The following is a 19,795-nucleotide window of genomic DNA, read 5'->3' on the forward strand; positions in this document are numbered from 1 at the left end:
CCTGCGTCTCAAACCGCACACTACTGTACTGAAAATATGTCTGCATAGTAGGCTATACACACGACTTTGCTAATGCCTCTATAACATCAAGAAGGAGTTCTTTAGTTTATAATCGCATGTATTATGCAGCATGTAGCAGGACTAGCTAGGCTATTACATACATGGTGTATCTGAGTTCTCAAGGACCCGTTGCAAAACACCTGCGTCAGTAAACAAGTTCTTCCATGCATGAAACACAGGTGAAGTGTATATAAGAGATAAATGCAATCATCACAACGCAGTGTGGTCTCCAGGACCGGGATGGAGATCCACTTGATGGCTCCCTACTGCGTCTGTTCTGACCTCAATATGTCTGCTAAACCCCAGTGCAGACTGAACAGAAACGTGGAGGAGGGACTTGTGAACTTAATCGTTTACAGATGTCTGTTAATACCAGGAAAGAGAGATCTTACTCGGTCCACATGCTTTAAAATCTATATCATGGCACAGTAAAGTGCGAGCTGGAGCTTAACATAGCTAGCTGGCAGAGAGACAAAGGCTGAGTTATTAGGCCTGGGACTCACAGTAATCATGCTACATGTCACTGAAACAAATAAGACAAAGTATCTATTTGTTATCGTTTTTAAACTCTGGAAAGTTGGTTTCAATTTCCCATCGTGCGATAAGGTATTTTAGTAATAGGTTTTGATGTTAGATGGCGCAGCCTACACTGGGATAGCAATCCCAAAGCCCAGTTTTCTCTTCCCAGTGGGAACAGTGGGTGCCAGACACTGAAGACAATCCCCTAAATCAACGCACGGTCTGATTATAAAATAACAATTTGAACAAATATGCTATGACACCCTATTAGTACATGGTATTTTCCACTGCACTTTTTTTTATTTATTTATTTTATTTATTTTATTTAATTTTTTTAAAATGAGACAGTTTTCCATATTCCACCTCCCCCCATTCCAGCACAATGGAACGATCCGTTTCCATGGAATCACAACGCGACCATTCTGATAGCACGTGCTAGTGTTGTTGGCCTACACGACGTTATTTACGCTACGAAATTAGACGCATAAACAACTCCTACTGTTGCTGTGGACTTAATATAAGCCCTATAAGCACACTCCAGCATTACTGACGTTTAGACGAGCAGCAGGTCACCATGGGGTCAGAGAATTATCTATATCTTTAATCAAGGCGGTAGATTTTTTTTTATTATTATCTCAGACGCCATCTTGACAGAGACAACAAATTATCTCGGCTATCATTATAAGTCCAATTGAAAGCAAACGACACAGTGCGCGTATAGCCTATAATGCGTGATTAGACTATCTAATGCAATCGCATTGCTTTAAATCGTCTTCTATGCGCGGATGATTTATTGCGCAAATACTTTACATTATAAATACAGGAATAATACATTTCTGGCTTACAGATTAAAAAGAAAATGTTATTAAATCCAGCACCTTTTAAAAAGTTTTTTGGGGGAGTCCTAAAGGTTCCATGTTGAACCTTACAGAATGTCCATAGAACCATTAACCATGCAAAGAAGCCTTGAGGAAGAGTGCATAGAAGCTACGAGGATGATGTGACACAAACAAACAAACAAACAAACAAACAAACAAACAAACAAAACAATAACTATCATCCTAGAATTTACTTAAATATAAATGTTTTTTGTTGTTGTTTAAAAAAAAAAAAAAAATCCCAATGGGGAGGAAGTATCTATATTGTTATTATTTTTTTAAATAAAATTTCTTCCATTCATCCATGAACATCTAAGTTGTACAGAAATCCCTGAATATAAATATAGCCTTAGTGCTCTAACTTACTGTTTTATTTCAATGCATTAATCAGTGAATTCATTTGAATGTCTGAAACACGCATTCACCCCAGAATTAAATGATATTCTCATTGCCAAACCCCCTTCACTCGGGGATAACCCCTCGTCCTGCACTGAGTTTTGATAGACGTGTTATCAATCACCTGCACATCCGATAGTCCACCTCAGCCTGACCCTCCGCACTTATTTCACTCCTAATGCCAATCCTGCTCTTTCTTTTTTTTTCTTTTCTTTTTTCTGTTTTACCCCACCGGCTCCAGTGTGTCTGCTCCTTCAGATGATTGGAGGAAAGAAACAAATCTCCGTGAATTTCGTAAATTATAGGTATATATATATATATATATATATATATATATATATATATATATATATATATATATATATATATATACACACACACACACATATACATTTTATATATATATATATATATATATATATATATATATATATATATATATATATATATATATATAATTTCCCAGCGCGGTGGGCGGTAAACATTTGAATTAGCATGCATTTGGTTGTTATTATTGGACAAATTCATCTAGCTACTCCGCACCAGCATTGAAAACAAAGCGTTACCGCAAATCCGACAATATTTCATGTCTACGCACTGGATGCGTGTTATGTGTGTATAAAATGTAGCCTATAGAAAGAAGCAATGTATTTTTGCTATTCCACGATAAACCATGCACAATGCATTTAAACCTTACATTATAACCAAGGAACGTCAATTCCCTATTTATATCTAAATCACACTGTGCAACTAAACAAACGTCTGATGGCGAGTTTGCCATGAGCGTTTTATAAACATACACATCTAGGTGTTGTTTATATATATATATATATATATATATATATATATATATATATATATATATATTTCTATTCAGTCTTGGTCAGACGGTCGTTTTTTCCCCTTGCTTGTTTTTCTTTATTAATAATTCTTTCATCCTGTCATGGTTTATTTGCTTGTATAGGTATCTTAAAAATGATTATTATATATATATATATTTTTTTTTAATGAAACGTCTAATATAGCTACGTGTTTATCAATGCAAACAGAAGATTAAGCTCGTTTAAAACACAGTGGTTTATTGAATTAATTACATCGTATACATCGTCAGATATTTATTATTATTATTTTTTTTTAATAAACTTCTGGTGTCTGGACGGAAGTGCACTTGAGTGGACTCAACATTAGGTTTCAAACACGACCAGAGAGATTCCAATATATATACGACCACAACAAAACATCACAACATAACACTTCATGACATTTTTTTTTTCTTTCTCCAGATGAAACGTTATTTCAAACTGTTTCAGAACTTCCTCGAGCTTTCATTTGATATATTTTTCTATTCAGAAAAAAATGGCACGAGAAAGACCTACACTTTCACTTTAGTGGCAGACATTCACCACAAACTAGACAACAATAGCAACAACAACAACAACAACAACAACAACAACAACAACACAATCCCTTACCAAGAGGGGCATCCTCCTCTTAAAAATGGAATGTTTTTTTTTTTTTTTTGTTTGGTTTTGTCTTCAAGGATCCACTGTCCGTAGAAATTGCACATAAATATTCCATTAAATAAAGTTAGTGTAAAAAACATGACAAGGAAAGGCCTCAATTCAAGGTTGTTTTTTTTTTTAGTTCACTGTTTCAGTTCCAAAGCCCAGACGTGTTGCGGCCAACCAGTTCTCCCTTTGGGTTTCTTGTCATTGCTGCTCCCTGAACATTTCAAAACTTCATTCTGTTCCAAACACAAGAAAAAGCATCCTTTTATTGACATGGCCCGTAACAAAACCCCCCAAAAAACCCTATTCCAACAATATAACTCCTGTATTATATTCCTTATATACCTATTTTGAGACTACACCGTGTGCTAGCAATATATTCAATGTCAGTAACTATTTATGCAATAAATACTGTCAGTGAAATGTAGGAAAATACAAAAAGCTACCATGTGTTATATTGACTACCATAAAAATACCATAAGAACCTTCCCAGTAATTTTCACATTTTTTTTTTATAGTTTAAATGATCTTTTAAATGATTTCACATATTGTCATGTACAACGACTGATGCAAAACCCCTCAAACACGTTTGACCAAAAAGAAAAAAAAGAAAGAAAATAAAAAGTTCATGCTGCAGACTTGAGCGAGGTTCCTGCATCAATATTATATTTATAAAACTGTATAATAATATTACGCATCACAAATCTACCAACTATAATTTGCACTCACAATTTACCACACAGAAATAAATAATAGAAATATTGAGAGAATGAAAAGCAAAGAAAAAACGGTTGCTCTAAATATCCTAAATGTTAACTGAGTCGCTTGGATTAATAGAAATATAGAAATGCTATTATTATTATTATTATTATTATTATTATTATTAGTAGTAGTAGTAGTAGTAGTAATAGTAGAATTACTAATATCTGATCAAACTTGATGTTTTTTTTTCCCAGAAAGGAGGAAACGACACGATAACGCAGTAAGTGTCAGATGAAACACGTACAAAAGTAGAAATCTATCTAATACAATCTGCAGTGTGTGTTTGTGAGCTCTGTGTATAATCTGACAAGATCAACCTTCCCTAGAAGCATCGAGAAAACAGTCAATCTATTTGTAATACTTGTAGATAGAGTCTTAATTGGGATGCTCGCTTTACCATTTAACTGTGATTATTATTATTATTATTATTATTATTATTATTATTATTTTTATTATTATTATTGTGCGATATTTTGGGAAAGCTAAATGATCCCTGTTTGATTGAGGTAATATAGCATGTTCAGTAAAACACCAGTAGCTTGCAGGATATTTCTTTACTATACTTCTTAAGGGTTTCCGTTATTTCAAATGCATTGCTATGACGAGATGCGCTTTCTGCAGTGTTATAGCAGTGTTATAGATGTACGCAGGAAATGCCAAAGGCCTGTGTGCTCTTATATTTAAGATGGTTTTGACGTGTGTGTTTATATACATACGCTCAAGTTTGCAGCAAGAAGAGACAAAATCTACCACCAGGTTTGTTAAAATGATCCTGGAGCTATAATGCCATGCATGCTTGGAGTCTTTTGCATCAGTATATATATATATATATATATATATGTATGTATGTATGTATGTATATATATATATAAAGGAATGTTGCGTGCAGATTATTTGGTGTGTTCGTGTGTATCATTGGAAGAAGTGTTAATAAGAAAACCCAACTTTAAAACAAAACAAAACACAACAACCAACACGCACCGTTTCCTTCTTCCTCCTCTCCTCTTTGGAGTCCGCCTTCCTGAACTCGGCCTTGAAGGCCTCCGTCTCGCCGCCGCCGTGCTGCTCGTGTTTGTCCAGGATGTCCATGAGGTAGGCGATGTAGCTGGTAGCAAGGCGCAACGTTTTTATCTTGGACAGCTTGGTGTCTGCGGGCACGTTCGGGATGCACTCGCGCAGCTCGGCGAACGCGCTGTTGATGCTCTGAGTCCTGCGTCTCTCCTTCCGGTTCGCCGTGGGCCTCCGCTTCACGGTGCGCGGCACCACCATCATGCCCGGTACGAGTGCTCCCGCGCCGCCTGCTCCATAGGGCCCGTGCTCCAAGCCAGGCCCGGGCGCGCACACACCGCCGGCGGCGTTATTGGCGGCGTACTCGGGGCTGTAGGACGAAGGCGCCATGCCGTAGTCCGGCGGCGGCGACATGTCCGCGTGCCCGATGAGCCACCCGTGGAAATAAGGGCTTTCCTCATGACAGCGGCTCGCGGCAGCGGCGGCTGCAGCTGCTGCAGCGAAGGAGGACGAGTAGCCGTCATGGTGCACGACCGGGTGGTGAGGAAAGCCTCCTACCAAACTCATGATAATGTCCTGCAAAAACCGGGGCGCGCTTTTGCTTTTTTGTATATTAGTTTTGTTTTTTCCCCCCCTTTTTTTTACCCCCCCTCTCCCCTCACTCTCTCAGATTGCACCTATTTTTTTTTTGTACTGATCATCGACTTGCCGTGAAAATAAATAAATAAAATCAACAGAGAAGTCCTGCACTCAAGAACAATTCGTTCTTCCTGGGTCGGTGAAATGACTCAGGCTCTATCAGTCCATCACAAAATGGAGCACTGATACTAAGCAAAACATATTGAAAGCAAACAATGGACGTGAAACGTATTTACAACTTCTGAAAAGTCACCTACTTACTCGCGTGCAGGCTCCATAGTGCACATCCCAGCACGAGCAAAACGTCCCATTTAGAAACCAGTGCAAGCTTATAAACTCATCTAAAACACCAGTGTGAGTCTGTCCAAGGCGCAAATCCCTGCTGGATATAAGAAATGAAATGCGAACGTTTCCATACACTGGTGCAGATGTGTTTGTGCAGCTCTCATGTGGATTTTTTCTCCGTTTGATGTGTGAGTCGCAGCTTCATGTTGTTGCTGCTCGAAGTTCCTTTATACTGCGCACTAAAGCGGTTCTCCACCAATCCGCGCTCAGAGGAGGAGGAGGAAGCCGCTTCGCAGGGTGATTACACTCCTAAACTGCATCACAGCCCCTCTTAAAGCTCTGGAAGCGTTTATTATTAATACGCTTAATATCGCGGAATATATACACAAATATATACTACACAGGGCGCATTATTTATTTATGCGTTTTATGCGCGTGACGTTGCACGTGCCATGCATTTTGACTGGACGTATTTTAGGGATTTAGGAAAATATTCAGTGCAAACCTTTTTTTTTTTTTTTTCTTTTTTTTAATGGAAAATTATTTGGGGAATTTGTAAGTAGAGGAAAAAAAATAATTCATTTCTAAATTGCTTAAACAGGTGTATTGGGATGTATAGTGAGTTCTTATTTCATTTTTAGTTTATTATTAATGTTTAACTGTTTCAAATTCAACCATATGACCATCTCTGCTGTGCTGTGATCTGTACAGTTTGTGTGAAAGGCTGCTTCAACCTCATCACATTCAGGTGTTCAGAATTCTTCGTATATGTGTGTGTGTGTATATATATATATATATATATATATATCTTTTTTTTGGGGGGGGGGTGTCAATAATTTTATTTTTATCCCAGTCTCTTTAACATATTTTATGTGATGTTTTTCTGCACAAAGTCAATTTTTAAAAAATTCATAACGCTTCTTCGGGATGAAAGACCATGTGATATTGCATGCTAATAAACTGCTATTTATGTGTGATATGTTCTTGGACATTGGTCTGCGTTCTCCCTGAAAGAGGTCACATGACAACATGTACTATGCTGCTGAAGTTTGTGCAGGCAATGAGAGACAAGCTTAATCCACAATATATCCGAGTACGAGTATCACAGCTTTAACGCTGGAGCTAGCCAAAGTATTTCATATGCAATCTGTATTTGTGTGAACATTCTTGAGCTTGAATTTAATTTTGCACGTACATTTTTTTAAATATTGTATTCAAATGCAATTTTACCCAACAAGCCTCGAATTTAAATAGCATTCTGACAGAATATTTCTGTAAGTAACGTATAGTTTCATGTCATTTCTTCCGTATATTTCACGGCGCTCCAGTATTTTGCAAAGAAATACAAAAAAAAAACAAACCCAAAAAACAAACAAAAAAAAACCCCTATATTAATTACATTAATTTGTTTATGCGTATAAATTATAAATCATAACGTGGTGGTGATATTCTTTCAGAAGTACATCTTAGAGGTTACAGTTTTTTTTTGGGTGGGGGGGGGGGGGCTTAAATGTTTTACAACGTTTCAAGAACACAAATGAACAATTTAAGTTCATGAATAAAGTGTTTCAACATCGCAAACTAGTGTTCAGCTTTCATTTGCGTTATTTGGCTTTCATTTCTCGTTACTTTCCTGTGTAATGCTACTAAATAATTCAACACATACTTATACTATAATACTAGCCTATAATATATAGGCCTACAATTTAAAAAATGAATGCTTCAGTAGAGAAGTTCGTAGAGAAAAGAAACATTTTTTAAAATTTCATTTATAAGATAGGCAACACGGCGGTATTTATTTATTTATTTAATTAATTTAAAAAAAAAAAATTCCAACATTTTTCTAAAATCTCTGCTGGGGATTTAAATGCATAAAGCCATTACAGTGCATGAGAATGTAAACGATATTAAACTAATACTTTACAAAATACTGTAGTTTACAAAATATTTCAAATCTAATGTAATTGACGATTTGAGAAAATGAACGGAAATCAGAAATATCGGATATAATTATAGCTACATTGTATTTTGTTTGATTCGTTTCATAAATGTAAAAAAAAAAAACAAACAAACAAAAAAACCTTGCTTGTACCGTTTGTTGTTCAGTAATCCTGGATCAGGGACTCATGTATTTGGCGAACGCGATAGATATACCATTTTTTAAAAATGTTTTATTTATTGAAGTGTTTTATGTGTTGTGAAGCGCAGGTAAAACATCTGGAAGAGAAAACTCCACCCATGAATAATGCGATATTAGACCTGCGCACTAGATATGCATTTACATCATACATGGGAGCATAGTTATGTAGGCCTAGTTGGGTAGGTATATAGGGGTGTGTGTGTGTGTGTGTGTGTGTGTGTGTGCCCGTGCATGGTTGCATGTGTGTGTGTGGGTTTGATGGTTCATATTTTTCTTTGTGTGTCTGTGTTTATGTGGAGCTCTTTGGGAGGATTTGAACACTGACACGTGAGTTATTTTATTTGGATATTCACAGAGTTTCTCCAGAGTCCACACGCTACATGTATGTTAAACAAGGCTGTGTGAACGTCCTTGAGCATTATCTCTCTCTCTCTCTCTCTCTCTCTCTCTCTCTCTCTCTCTCTCTCTGTGTGTGTGTGTGTGTGTGCGTGTGTGTGTGTGTGTGTGTATGAAAATTCACAAATTTCCTCACGGAAGGCTCATGATTTATTCGTGGTTAAGTGAGGTGTGTGTGTGTGTAAGTGTGTGTGTGTGTGTGTGTGGTGCCAGTGTAATTTATCTGTCTGATTGGAAGTTCTTGAGTAATTGAAATACTCTCAGGCTCCAGTTAATGACCCATAATCAGGCTGTAGGTCACTTGGTCAGACTGCTGGTCCAAACCATCACACCCCTCACCTCCTTCTCCACCCCCCCCCCCTCCAAACATCACCCCAAATCTTCCCCCTGCTTCTCATCTCCTTTCACACCGAATTCTGCATAAATAAATAAAGTTATGCAGAAGCCGCTATTTAAGCATGACTCAAGCGTTTCTTAAACGCGCTGTATATGAACCAAAGGCGAGTCTGGATTAATTAGAGCAGGTCCAGGAGCTCACTGGTCGTTAAAATGATCAATAGTTACTGTGTAGCGCTGTTTTATCATACAGAAGAGGACATCGATATGATTGTGTACAGATTAGTGATTTAAAAGCACAGCTCAGATCAGCCAATCACAAGACGGCATAATGGGCGTCCATAATGTTACATGTATTATTATTATTATTATTATTATTATTATTATTATGAGTAGTAGTAGTAGTAGTAGTAATAGTAGAAATAGTAACAGTAATAGTAGTAGTAGGTGTAGTTGTAGTAATAATAGTAGTAGTTGTAATAATAGTAGTAGTAGAAGTAATACTAGTAATAGTAGTAGTAGTAGTAGTAGTAGTAGTAATAGTAGTAGTAGTAGTAGGTGTAGTTGTAGTAATAATAGTTGTAGTAGTAGTAATATTAGTAATAGTAGTAGTAGGTGTAGTTGTAGTAATAGTAGTAGTAGTAGGGGTAGTTGTAGTAATATTAGTAGGTGTAGTTGTAGTAGTAGTAATAGTAGTGGTAGTAATATTAGCAATAGTAGTAGTAGTAATAGTAGATGTAGTTTAAGTAATAGTAGTAGTAGTAGTAATATTATTAATAGTAGTAGTATAATAGTAGTAATAGTAGGGGTAGTTGTAGTAATAGTAGTAGTAGTATAATAGTAGTAATAGTAGGGGTAGTTGTAGTGATAGTAGTAGTAGTATAATAGTAGTAATAGTAGGGGTAGTTGTAGTGATAGTAGTAGTAGTAGTAGTAGTATAATAGTAGTAATAGTAGGGGTAGTTGTAGTAATAGTAGTAGTAGTATAATAGTAGTAATAGTAGGGGTAGTTGTAGTAATAGTAGTAGTAGTAGTAGTATAATAGTAGTAATAGTAGGGGTAGTTGTAGTAATATTAATAATAGTAGTAGTAGTATAATAGTAGTAATAGTAGTAGTTGTAGTAATATTAGTAATAGTAGTAGTAATAGTAGTAGTAGTAGTAGCAGTACAGATTAATGTGTGTTGCACTGTAATCTAAAATAATTGCATGTTTACTAAGATTAGTTGCACATTAAGTTGATTATGAAACGATAGTTGCACATGATGATGATGCAAGAGAAGCTAGCCTACACATTTCTGCAACAATTTGTAATTGTAATGGAACAACATTTGTTGTTGTTGTTTTATGATATAATAATAGTTGACTGAATTGTTATTGCAGTAATTTATGACCACAACAGCAGCTGTCATGGCTTACCTGATGTCATAAGAAGTTCTGCAGCAGAGAGGCTCTCTTCTCCTTTCTTTCACCCTCCTTTCCTATAGCACACTCTCCTCCTCTCTACTCTTCTCCTCCTCCCCTCCTCTCCTTCTGCTTTCCTTTGCAAGACTCATTAAAGGACCCTGGCTCTCTTTATGCCACCCCCCTCCACCTTTCTCTCTCTATTTTTTGTGTTCTGGGATTAAAATAAATTAAAGCCGCTTCATCACATCCACCGGACGTTTCGGTGATAACTGATAGTTTCCCAAATCCTGGCCTGCTGTTGTTGTTGGGGTTTTTTTTCCCCTCTCCTCCCAACACTCCTCACCAAATAAATGTGTAGACAGGTAGAGTCTTAACAAGCAACGGTAATAAAGTCTATCTGATATGTCAACTGATATGGAGCAGGCAAAAAAAATAAAAAATAAATAAAGGCAAGATTTAAGAGACATTTACAAGAATTTCGATAAAGCTCGTCTGATTAGAGTTAGCAGAGGATTCATTTAATTCAGTTTTATTTGTATCGCTCAAAAGAACCTTCTTTTCTTCCTTTCTTTTTTCTTTTTTTTTTTTTTAACATGTATGCAAAGCTCTGAATGACACACCAGAATCTGCTCCACGTTTCATTAGGTGAAGAAGAAGAAAATAAATGCGCAATGTTTGTATTGTTTTTAATTCATCACTTACATTCATGTAATTCTGCAGACTTTATTAATCCAGAGTAACATACAGTTGAGCAGTTATAGTGTTAAGGGTTCTTCTGAAAGGCCCAACAGTGAGTGGTAGTTTGGTGGTGTTGGGTTTGAACTGTCAACCTTCTAGTTGGAAGCGCAGAGCTTTGACTGCTGAACACTGATTACCCTAAGAGTTATTACCAGCATGGCAAATCAATTAGACCAGGGGCTCTCAGACTTTACAATCAGGGACCCCGTTAACTGTAAAACAAAACTGATACCCCTCTTTCCTAGAGATTTATCTCACAGACAAACTATTAAAAAAATAATTAGGCACATTATTTAAGCATGTACAATGACATTTGGGAGATTTTTCCTCTGAACCTTCTAGTCATATAACCTATTTTTTTAAATAAAAAATGATTACATTCACATTTACATGATTTATAAACATAAATGGTGGGTTGTGGTTCCACCACTGCAACTACATTAGATAATCACAAGCATCCTTGTTATGCTGCATAGACTGCACTTTGAGAACCGTTAATTATCATCATCATCATTACTATTATTATTATTATTATTATTATTATAATTATTGGTCATTTTTTATTTTTATTTTTTATCAGAAAACAGAAATCAACATCATTATGTCCCTTTGTGAAGCTGATCTGCTCCTTTTCTGTGGATTACTAATTGATTTTGAATAAGATTAAGTGTCGTTCTTCTTCTTTTCATCTTTCTGGTGTAGTATTGTGTTTTAGTTACTGCGAGAAGGTTAAAATAGGAGTGCTGACACTGTAGTTGCCATGATTTCTGTCCATGTAAAGGCAGACCTGTTATATCAAAGTGAGATGGGTTGAAACGAGAGAGCAAAACAGACGCACACTTCCTTCTTACTGAAATCTTTTCCAGTATAAAATTTAGCTACACGGTTTTATAAATGATCAGCTAGACGTTTTATCCGTGGGTGAAACGGTTCAGCGTTTCGCTCCCAGTACCTCTCTGACGTCCTCAGGGAACACACCTACTTCTAGGTCGTCTCTGCTGTTTTTCCCTCCGATCATCTGTCTCTCCCGCTCTCTCTGATTTCCCCTGTCACTCTTTTCCCTCTCTCTGTCTCATCCATAATGCTTATCACCAGTACTCATCACTTCTTCAGCCTCGTTCCACAGCACCTGTTCTCCCTTCCAACACATAATAGCTCATCCTCTATATACACCAGCACTCTTTTTCAATCTGAATCTCCCAGGATTCCCTCTGGCTCGACTTCCGGCTCTGCCGCTGACTGGGTACAGGGCGAGACGGCAGAATGGAGAGATCAGACTGGGGTTGAGCTGGCACGAGACCGGACGACTCCTGTCTGATCTGAACCTGCTCTGTTATTGTTATCTTCCCTCCTGTCTTTTTTTTTTTTTTTTTTTTTATCAGGCATCCTGTTCTGTGTGTGTGTGTGTGTGTGTGTGTGTGTGAATCTTTTCTCACTGCATCACTGTAGGTTTTTTTCTCCTTCTTCTCTCCCGTCGCCGCCCACTCATGCTCTCATCCCCATGTCGTCTTGCACTTTAGCTTTGACACATCAAAGTGTGCTGCTCAGCTCTCCTTCACTAGAGCATACTTTTGTAAACACACACATACACAACTGTGTATATGTACACACACACACATACACACACACACAGTTATATCTCTCATTCTATTCTGCTCCTCCAAGTTACTTCCTGATTGCATAATGGAGGATAAATATGCCAATGGTCGCGCATTGGACACACTAAGACGCGAGACCTGACACATCCAGTAAAACACACACGTTATAGACGCGATAAAAAATGCAAACAAAACCCAGATAACACGTTCACACACCCACATACACAAGAGACAGCAGGCGGTTTGGGCTTTAATTTGACAGTGACAACCCGATTAGCCATTTCCTCTTCTCCGTCACGGCTAACAGCTTCATTATGTGTTATCAGCAATTAATCTCAACTAGAAATAAAACGGGAAAAAGAATCATTACACTAATGAGCAGCTTGGTCTCGAGCCTGATTATTTTTTTTTTTTCGAACAATCATCCATCCACTCAATAGCATCCTGTTACTGTAATAAAGACGCATCGTCTACAGCAATGCCAAGAGGACAAACACGCACCCTCTGCAGAAATGCCAAGCAATCTGATGGCCTTTTATTAGGTCTTTATTTCAAGCCTGGATTATTTATATCCTCCACCTTAGGGTCATCTCCTGGACAATTGATTCCCATACACTACTAGTCAGAAGTTTGGACATTATATATAGATTCTGTAGATGCTGTACAGTTCTTTTATTAAAGACATTTGGATAAAGGCTTATGGCTGGAATAGTTTCCAGGACAAATGTATGTATAAAGTGTTAATGCACATAATAAGGATGATAATAGTACGTGAATCAAAAGGTACTATCTATGTCTAAATGTGTTTCTAAAAGTAATTTTTACTTAAATTAGAATGTAGCAGTGTTTGACTTCCTGGGTGAAGCTCCTCGTGAAGCTGGTTGAGAAGATACCAAGATTGATCCTGTTTAAGGACAAAGTGTCCCAAAATGTCTGCATACATAGGGGGAAATGAACACTTTTTAGCAAAATGTCTTCCAAAAATTTCTATAATATATATAGAGTTTCTATATATATATAGAATAGTTATATATATTTATACATATATTTTTTCTTCAGATAACATTTAAGAACCCCTTTGAGAAAAGACGAACGTATTGAAATCATTCACGTACGTGGCTGGATCGGGAAGCTGTCGCAAGGTTGCGATGGACTTTAACGGGAAACATGGCGAGCGCATCAGACACGACACTGTCGCCAAACTTATTAACATATTTAAAAAAGATCGGAAGTGTTGTGGACCAATTGAGAAGAAGTCGACGTCCACGAACGTCCACTGACGAAGACATGACCGACGTGGTGCTGGTGTACATAGTCCCTTACAGTATGGAGGCTTTCGGGACACGCTGTATTTAAAATATAGAGTCATTTTGTTTTAAGGCTTTTCTTGGTCAGTAAGTAATTCGGTATGTGTTAATGTCTTCATTATTGTTCTAAACTTGTAGATGTTGAAATGAAGACCTTCTGTGAACAGGTGTATCCAAAGCTTTGACTAGTAGTGTAACTCACAACTAACTTATGGAGTGTATTAAAACTCCAAAAGAATTAGAGGACTCTGGCTTGTAATTAAAAAAAAAACATGCGCAATGTGCACCGTATGCACAAGACCCTGGTATGACCAGTTCAGTAACGTACATCAGTAATGACTTTCCTAATATACCGCTTCTCCTCCACTTTTACAGGGAGTGACTCATAGTTCAGTCAGTGTGCATGGTTGCTCACTGCCGTACCTCCCTGTACAATTTACCACGGTATTAGTGTACTCTGTCGACAGCGTAGAGTTCCTTATATCTCTCCCTCAATCAATCACACTCCTGCAGATTACTCAGCTCCTGCTCCGACCTGTCCCACTCTCTCTGAGCCAAAATTCCTGAAAGAACCCCTTCCACAGAAAAGCTGCATGGGAAACGGTGTGGGAATCCATGGTCTTCAACCGGGGTACATTCTTGTGGACTACACATAGTCGCACACCTAATTGTCTTCGAAACAACGTGTGTTTAGACTGCACATCATCTGGTTTAAATCTAAAAAAAATATAGACGCGTAGATATCGATGGTCATTTGTTGAGCTGAAGTGTTGTAATGTTGAATTAAACCATCCGGTGGAACGAAAGCCAAACCACCGGTTCTCCTCTGTGGCGCTGATGATGGATGAGGAGCATCGAGCAGAAGAGTGACCTCTTCTTAATTAACTCCATCTTCAGGGCATGGACTGTTAATATGGTTAGAGAAATCTGGAGCTCGCCACTGCTTTCCACTGGACGCAAACCTGAAATCCCAGCACGCTGGCTGCCGGGGGACGGAGTGAAGTCGGCGGCCTCTGATGAAGCGTGTTTGCTGTCTGGCTCAGAACGATGTCCGAATTCATCCCGGCGCCTGACCCTGCATCAGATCTTTCGGATTTCCAGTACATTAGTTTTCGAATGGTCAAAAGGCTGGTGAAATAGATACGGAGCCCGCGCTACGAAGGGTCACGGCTAACAAGCGATTGTGTTCTGTTTATATGCGTGAGACCTCACCTTTCTGGCTCTTATTATGACCGATGAATTGTTATATCCTCCCAGAACATTCTTCTCTCTCCCTCTTTTTCTCCTTCATTCCTGCTCTCTCTCTCTCTCTCTCTCTCTTTTTCAGGGAATCATTAGCATGTTATTTCGTTCTTTCACAGCTCATTGATAGACATGTGGTTCTAATGTGTCTAATTCCACATCACAGCAACATCTTCCAGTTTTTCATTAACGTTAGGCGATGAATTGTGGGTTCTCGGAGGGTTTTTTTTTTTGGTTTGGTTTTGTTTTTCTATCTTTGCCCTTCTGAGTTTTGAAATGAGTTCCATTTATGACGTTTGAATAGTAGTGCTACATCATAAAGCCTGCAGCTTCACAGAGAAAATGATCTTCATCAGATTAATGCAGCGTACTACCCAGCTGGAAATTGGGCTGAATGTCCAGTCAGTCCGTACTGTATGGTGCTCTCTGAGGCCTTCTTGTGTTGAAGAAGAGATCTAACCTCTGCTCTGTCATCTTTTAGCTCAGCAAAATAGTTCCTCCAGAAAGTAATGTGTCTAAACACACACGCACGCCCATATTTATTCACTGGAGAATAAATTGTGCATGAGATCCAAAGATATAAATACGATTCAGACTTCAGGCATTTGGTGACATCTTGGACCAGTCTGCTTGGGAGTCACTGGCCTGCAATTTCGTGGCCAAGGGCCGATTTATTGTAGCGTCAAAACCACCGTCCATCATGCCGGCACTCTCCAGCCAGCCATTATCCCCCCAGCGATGTAATCCACACACACACACACACACACACAAAAGCGCCTGGCTCTAATTTACAGTTCACTGATGGATTTACACCATTCTAGCCATTAGTGTGTACATTTCCTTTGGCATGTTATGTAATGGTGTTAGGGAGATTTAAGAAAAGCATAACAAGTCATAAATTTGAGCTCTTCTGTGGTGAGAATGGAGCATCTAGGTGAAAAGTGCTTGAAGCTGAAGCTTTTTAGGACCAGCTTCTAGCTGGCAAAAACGAGTCAGGAGTGTGTTTGACCATTTAGTGTTGAAGCACACTCGTTTATTTGTTAAGTGTGATTGAAGGGATGCAGTGAAAGAGAAGCTGTATTTAATAGTGTGTGCTGAAGTGGAGTCCAGTGGACCTTGATGAATGGATGATACCGTAAGTGTTAAATGGATGGAAAACATGCACTGCCACAACAACGGCATTTCGAAGGAAACGGTTTTGGGATACTCCTCAAATCATGGAAACAATAGTCCAGTTGTATTTGAGCGTGCTCCTCTACTTACTTACGGAACAACATGGACACACCATCCAGCATGAACCTATAAAAAGTTGTATTCGCCTTCACATTCCTGCGGTAATTTCTTTTTAAAACAAACAAGGCCTGTTACCTTGCTAAGATGGCAGCCGTGAGTTTCAGAACAGCAGCAAGGGGGAGCTGATTATAGCATTAGGTCAGATTAGGTCAGCGCTATGTGGTGCTGGAAATTAGGCCGAGTGTGTACGGTGCTGTTTTCAGTCATCCTGTCATGCCTTACTTTATTTAAAGAAAGGGATTTCTCATTGTTCCTGATTCACGGGGTGACTTGTTTTGTTTATAGTCGTGTCTCACAATGTGGCCATTTTTTTAAAGTGTAGATGCTCTTAGAAATGCCGAACCGTGCATCTAATCTCGTGAGAGGTATGCCATTTCTTTCCGCTTGTTAGAAAAAGTTCACTTTGGTTACTGTGAATGAAGTGAAAGCATGTCAGAGTGATGCCATCCAGAAGCCGAGGGCGCTCAGTAGCCCGGGTAGGACAGAAGACAGCTCTCATTGAACCGTACAGTTAACCGCACTTGGCGCTTGAGGAAATTTTCAATGATGAGCCGTTAGTGTGCCTTCCTCCGCTCAGTCGCGTTCCCAGTCAATATGACTGAAAAAGGAAAGATAGGAGATGAGAGAAGACGTCTGCGTTCTCATCCATCAATCCCTGGTGCACATCCCGTCAAATAAACACTAAAACAATTTACCGCAAGTGTACACACTGGAAGTGCCAACGTTAACACTTCTTACAGCTGAGCCACTGCCAGGTCATTTTTCAGGGCAATATTTAATGTGAACTAAGATGTCCTTTCCATTTGATATCTTAGAGGAATAGCTCGCTTTGCTATATTTGGCCAGGGGCTTTGGTTCGGAGGCACTGGAACTCCATGCCCATGATCCTCACTTTAGGTTGATCATGATAAATGTGCTTCATTTGTTTAAGCCCACATGGCAGTTTTAGTGTTTCTCCTATAAATTTAGCATAGCCTCCACTGGCATCACCTGCAAAGCCGAGAGGAAACAAATTACACTTTAGCATTGATTCGTCCTTCTTAATTGGCTAAAACTGTCAGAAGCAAGGCGAGAACTCTGGCTCTAGTTAGCGGCCCGGAAAAATTCGGTAATGGGAATCATGGCATCGCTCCAGGGAGTGCAAAGCCACAGCGCATCACTCCTAGTTCTCTGCAAAGACCTGAAACACCCCCATCGAGGATGAGAAACAATGTTCCTGTTCTTCAACAGCAGACGAAATCTTTCTCACAGAGGCATTTCAAAACCACTCTAACAAATGACACTAGGCTTAGTGCTAATTTGGCAGGCATAATCTGAACAACTGATAAATTAAGTTGGAGGAAACATTTTGGCCCGGCATCAATAGCACACACAAAGGGCCTCTTGGAAACAGTCTTTAGCAAGAGATGGTATTGGTTTCCATTGCAAAAAGAAAAAAAGAAAAAGAGTCAAATTACTCTGATTCCAGAAAAAAAATGATTCCTTAAATTTACTGAGTTGAACAAGAGGAAATAATTTATGCCCCAGTCCCACGCATTTCCGAGAACGCAAATCTGGCCTCTGTGAATTACAGTCACTGTCATAACTTAGGCAGTGGTGCTAAAAATCGGCTGCGTATTTACGCAGATGTCTCTCCTAAAGATATGGCAACATAAAAATAATCCCTAATCGGTTTCCTTAATCATAATTTCTCAGGATATGAAGCTGAATCGGGGGCGTCAAGTGCTCTGTGGCTAAAACGTTGTTAACAGGAACACATGCATCAGCAGAGTTAAGCAACACCCTAGAAAAGCCTTTATTTTTTCTCTCTCCAAGCATTCTAGACATTCTTTCTCAGGCCTTTGAACCGCAAGTTCTGAGTAAGGCTGTAAAAGCATCACACTGAGCCAGAGGACGCCTGAACTCGAATGTGTCAGAATATTAGATAACCATCAGCTGTGGGAATTACCAGCACGAGTTGTGTTTTACAAAACTGGAGCTGGAAGAGCTCTCTTGATTCCCACAACGTGTGATAGCGGAATATTTAGAAAGTGCTGAGAGTAAGCGGTAAGCTCTCTTCCATCAGGACCCAGATTCTGATCCAAATCAGGTTTCAGCAATTTCTTACTGCTTACTTTGTAGGTAGTATCCAAATTACAACACTAGCGCTGATGCTGTGGGGGGTATTTATTTATTTTGGTGCCACGGTTTAGCTCCAACTGTTCCCTTAAGCGGGAAGCTTCACAGCAAATCAGTACAAAGTTCTTCTGCCTTCACCCTGTGGGACTGGCCTCTTCCGGGATGAACAAGAGAAGGCCAACAGAATGGGTCGATGGGGATGAAAAGGAAGTAAATCATATGCCATGGTCTTTACACTCACCACACCTCACCACAAATGAACACCTATGGGGAATTTTAGAAGAAGAAGCCTCTATCTAGCACATATACATTACAGCACAGTGAAAGGAAGCAGGGGTCAGAGTGCATGATACAGCACCCTTGGACACTAGGAGCAGATAGGGTTAAAGGACTTGCTCAAGGACCCAACAGTGGCAGTGTGGCGGTACTGGGACTTCTCACCTTCTGGTCAGTAACCCAGAGCCTTAACTGTTGAGTCATCAGTGCCCTTTTTGTAGCCATGTGTCCACCATCATCATCGTCAGAAGATTGCGAGTGTGAATCCCGACAATAACAGTACATCTATCCATTAGATCAAAATTGGCCATTCTATCCGAGTGGGAGGGGCATACTCTCTCATCCATGTCAGTCAGAGCAACACTAGCCAATCACAGGCTTTTGTGAGCTCATGTATGTGGAAGAGGGTAGATAGCTTTTTATTTCCCCAAGAACCCTGTGACGCAGAATGAGCAGGCCTCACGAGCCTCAGAGGAAGCACTCGTTAGCCTTCACCTTCCCGGATTGGTAGTTGTTGCGTGATAGAGGAGGGCAGGATAGTGGGTGGGAATTGGTCGGACAAAACTGAGGAGAAATTATGGAAGAAAATAAGGGAATATCTGTCAGACGGCTTGGATTCTCCAATGGCTTGGAGAATCTGTGCCAAGCAGCACTGAAGCTGTTCTGGTGTCTTGTGGTAGTCACGTTTTATGCTTATTAGCTTATTTCATGTCACCATGATTGGTGTTAAAGCATCAGTAAGATAAGAGCTCTTCTTTATGTAAGTCAGTGATGATTATAAGGCATCGTAGCCAAATTCTCAGCACACGTGGCCCAACGTATCTACGACAGTCTTCAGTCATCCAGTTCTAGGGGTTTTATCAAATGGTGTATCCCCTTGGCTGAGTTTTG

The 19,795-nt window shown here is 39.1% G+C and overlaps 1 protein-coding gene across 1 annotated transcript; it reads right to left on the minus strand.

Moving 5' to 3' along the window:
- Positions 1–2,912: 2,912 nt before the first annotated feature.
- hand2 (heart and neural crest derivatives expressed 2) lies at positions 2,913–5,763 on the minus strand. The gene is made up of 2 exons (XM_053622125.1): positions 5,105–5,763; positions 2,913–3,597 (listed from the first exon to the last, which is right to left on the minus strand). The coding sequence occupies exons 1-2, from the start codon at positions 5,696–5,698 to the stop codon at positions 3,499–3,501; spliced, it is 693 nt and encodes a 230-aa protein (XP_053478100.1). The 5' UTR covers positions 5,699–5,763; the 3' UTR covers positions 2,913–3,498.
- Between the last annotated feature and the right edge of the window lie 14,032 nt (positions 5,764–19,795).

Source organism: Ictalurus furcatus, chromosome 3 (genome assembly GCF_023375685.1).
Source record: "Ictalurus furcatus strain D&B chromosome 3, Billie_1.0, whole genome shotgun sequence".
Taxonomy (NCBI): Eukaryota; Metazoa; Chordata; class Actinopteri; order Siluriformes; family Ictaluridae; genus Ictalurus; species Ictalurus furcatus.